Raw genomic sequence first — 2,203 nt, forward strand, 5'->3', positions numbered from 1 at the left:
CAGTGGTCGTGTCTAAAACGTGTGTCTTACCATATTCATTGTACCAATCAGAGCATTCAATAAATTAAAGTGACCAATCAGCTAGCCTCCTATCTCGAACATAGAGCTAAGACACTGTGTCTTCGTCAAGATACATGTCTTGAGTTTTTTTACATTCACCCCCCTAGACACACTCTAAAACACAACTTAAGACACTCATTGTACATGCCCTTAGCAGACACGAGAGGGAAACCAGCAACCGGTCCGGCCCATAACATGGACCTCAAGGAAGGCCCAAGTACTTCAAAGGCCGAGCCCACATCCTCAACGAAATATCGCCAATCGCCACCCAGAACTGAACCCACCAAAAAAAAAAACAAAAATATCCAAACCCATCAAGCGGAGCAGCAGAGGTTTATCCCTACCAGCCTACCACTCCCCCCCAACGCGGCGACGGCGGAAATGGACGCCAAGCTGCTGCTCCCCTTCCCCTTCGCGCCGGCCGCGGCCACCAGGTCCCCCAAGTCGCTCTTCCTTGGCGCCCCGCTCCCGCCGCCGCCGCGGCCGCCGCCGTTCCCGCTGCGCCTCCGCCCGCGGCCCGCGGCGGTGGTGGCGCAGGCCGCCGTGAAGCGCCGCAAGGAGGCCCCCTTCGACACCGTGATCCAGCGGGACAAGAAGCTCAAGCTGGTGCTCAAGCTGCGCAACATCCTGGTGGCGCAGCCCGACCGCGTGATGAGCCTCCGCGAGCTCGGCCGCTTCCGCCGCGACCTCGGCCTCACCCGCAAGCGCCGCCTCATCGCGCTCCTCAGGCGCTTCCCGGGCGTCTTCGACGTCGTCGAGGAGGGCGTCTACTCCCTCCGCTTCCGCCTCACGCCGGCCGCCGAGCGCCTCTACCTCGACGAGCTCCGCCTCAGGAACGAGTCCGAGGGCCTCGCCGTCGCCAAGCTCCGCAAGCTGCTCATGATGTCGCAGGAGAAGCGCATCCTCATCGAGAAGGTCGCGCACCTCAAGCACGACCTCGGCCTCCCGCCCGAGTTCCGCGACACCGTCTGCCTCAGGTACCCGCAGTACTTCCGCGTCGTCCGGATGGACCGGGGCCCGGCGCTGGAGCTCACGCACTGGGACCCCGAGCTCGCCGTCTCCGCGGCGGAGCTCGCCGAGGAGGAGAGCCGGGCGAGGGAAGCTGAGGAGAGGAACCTCATCATCGACCGCCCACTCAAGTTCAACCGTGTCAGGCTCCCCAAGGGCCTCAAATTGACGCGGGGGGAGGCCAGGAGGATTGCGCGGTTCAAGGAGATGCCCTACATTTCCCCATATGCCGACTTCTCGCACCTGCGCTCCGGATCAGACGAGAAGGAAAAGCACGCTTGTGGAGTGGTTCATGAAATTCTTAGCTTAACGGTGGAGAAGCGCACGTTGGTGGACCACCTCACGCACTTCAGGGAGGAGTTCAGGTTCTCGCAGTCCCTGCGCGGCATGATCATTCGTCACCCGGACATGTTTTACGTATCGTTCAAAGGGGATAGGGACTCGGTCTTCCTCCGTGAGGCGTACAAGGACTCGCAGCTGGTCGAGAAGAACCAGCTGGTGCTACTTAAGGAGAAAATGAGGGCTCTTGTGGCCGTACCACGCTTCCCCAGAAGGGCCGCAGTTGGGACTGGCGAGGAGGCTGAGGGAATGAATGGATCATTGCAGTCGCGGGACCAAGTGAGTGACGAGGAATACGACGATGAAGATGAGGGGCTCTCTGATATGGAAGATCTGATTAGTGAGCTTTCTGGTGGCAAATCGGATGCTGACTACGAGTGGGGTGATGGCTGGTTTGGTGAGAACGATGACTCACCGCCAGACTTTGGAGACGACGAAGTCAAGGTCGCCATGAAAATTGCTGATGGTTCTGCCAACGGCAGCGCACCTGTTCCTGTATTTCCTGATGGCAGACCAAGGGAACGGTGGTAAATTGAGGTGTTTTTGAACTTCTGATTGATAGAATCGTTAATCTATAATCTTAGTTCTTTTATCATAGTATCTAGTTGCAAAGCCCTTTGTCTTTTGAGTCGCCCTGCTGATTCCTGTCACCAAGCACATCACCCTTCGAGGAACCCACATGGCAATGCTAAAAAGTCACTATACAAGCACAATCCTCTAGTGAATGTTAAAGGCATACAGATTCGTAAGCCTATATTTCATATAAATGTGCATAATCAACGCGGTTGGTGTTTCT

General features: G+C 57.2%; 1 protein-coding gene across 1 annotated transcript; it reads left to right on the plus strand.

The window, feature by feature from the left end:
• The first annotated feature begins 367 nt into the window (after positions 1-367).
• Positions 368-2,002, plus strand: LOC100277394 (what's this factor1). The gene has a single exon (NM_001150962.3). It carries the CDS (start codon positions 442-444, stop codon positions 1,936-1,938), a length of 1,497 nt encoding a protein of 498 aa, NP_001144434.1. The 5' UTR covers positions 368-441; the 3' UTR covers positions 1,939-2,002.
• Positions 2,003-2,203: the final 201 nt, after the last annotated feature.

Source organism: Zea mays, chromosome 8, assembly GCF_902167145.1.
Source record: "Zea mays cultivar B73 chromosome 8, Zm-B73-REFERENCE-NAM-5.0, whole genome shotgun sequence".
Classification (NCBI taxonomy): domain Eukaryota; kingdom Viridiplantae; phylum Streptophyta; class Magnoliopsida; order Poales; family Poaceae; genus Zea; species Zea mays.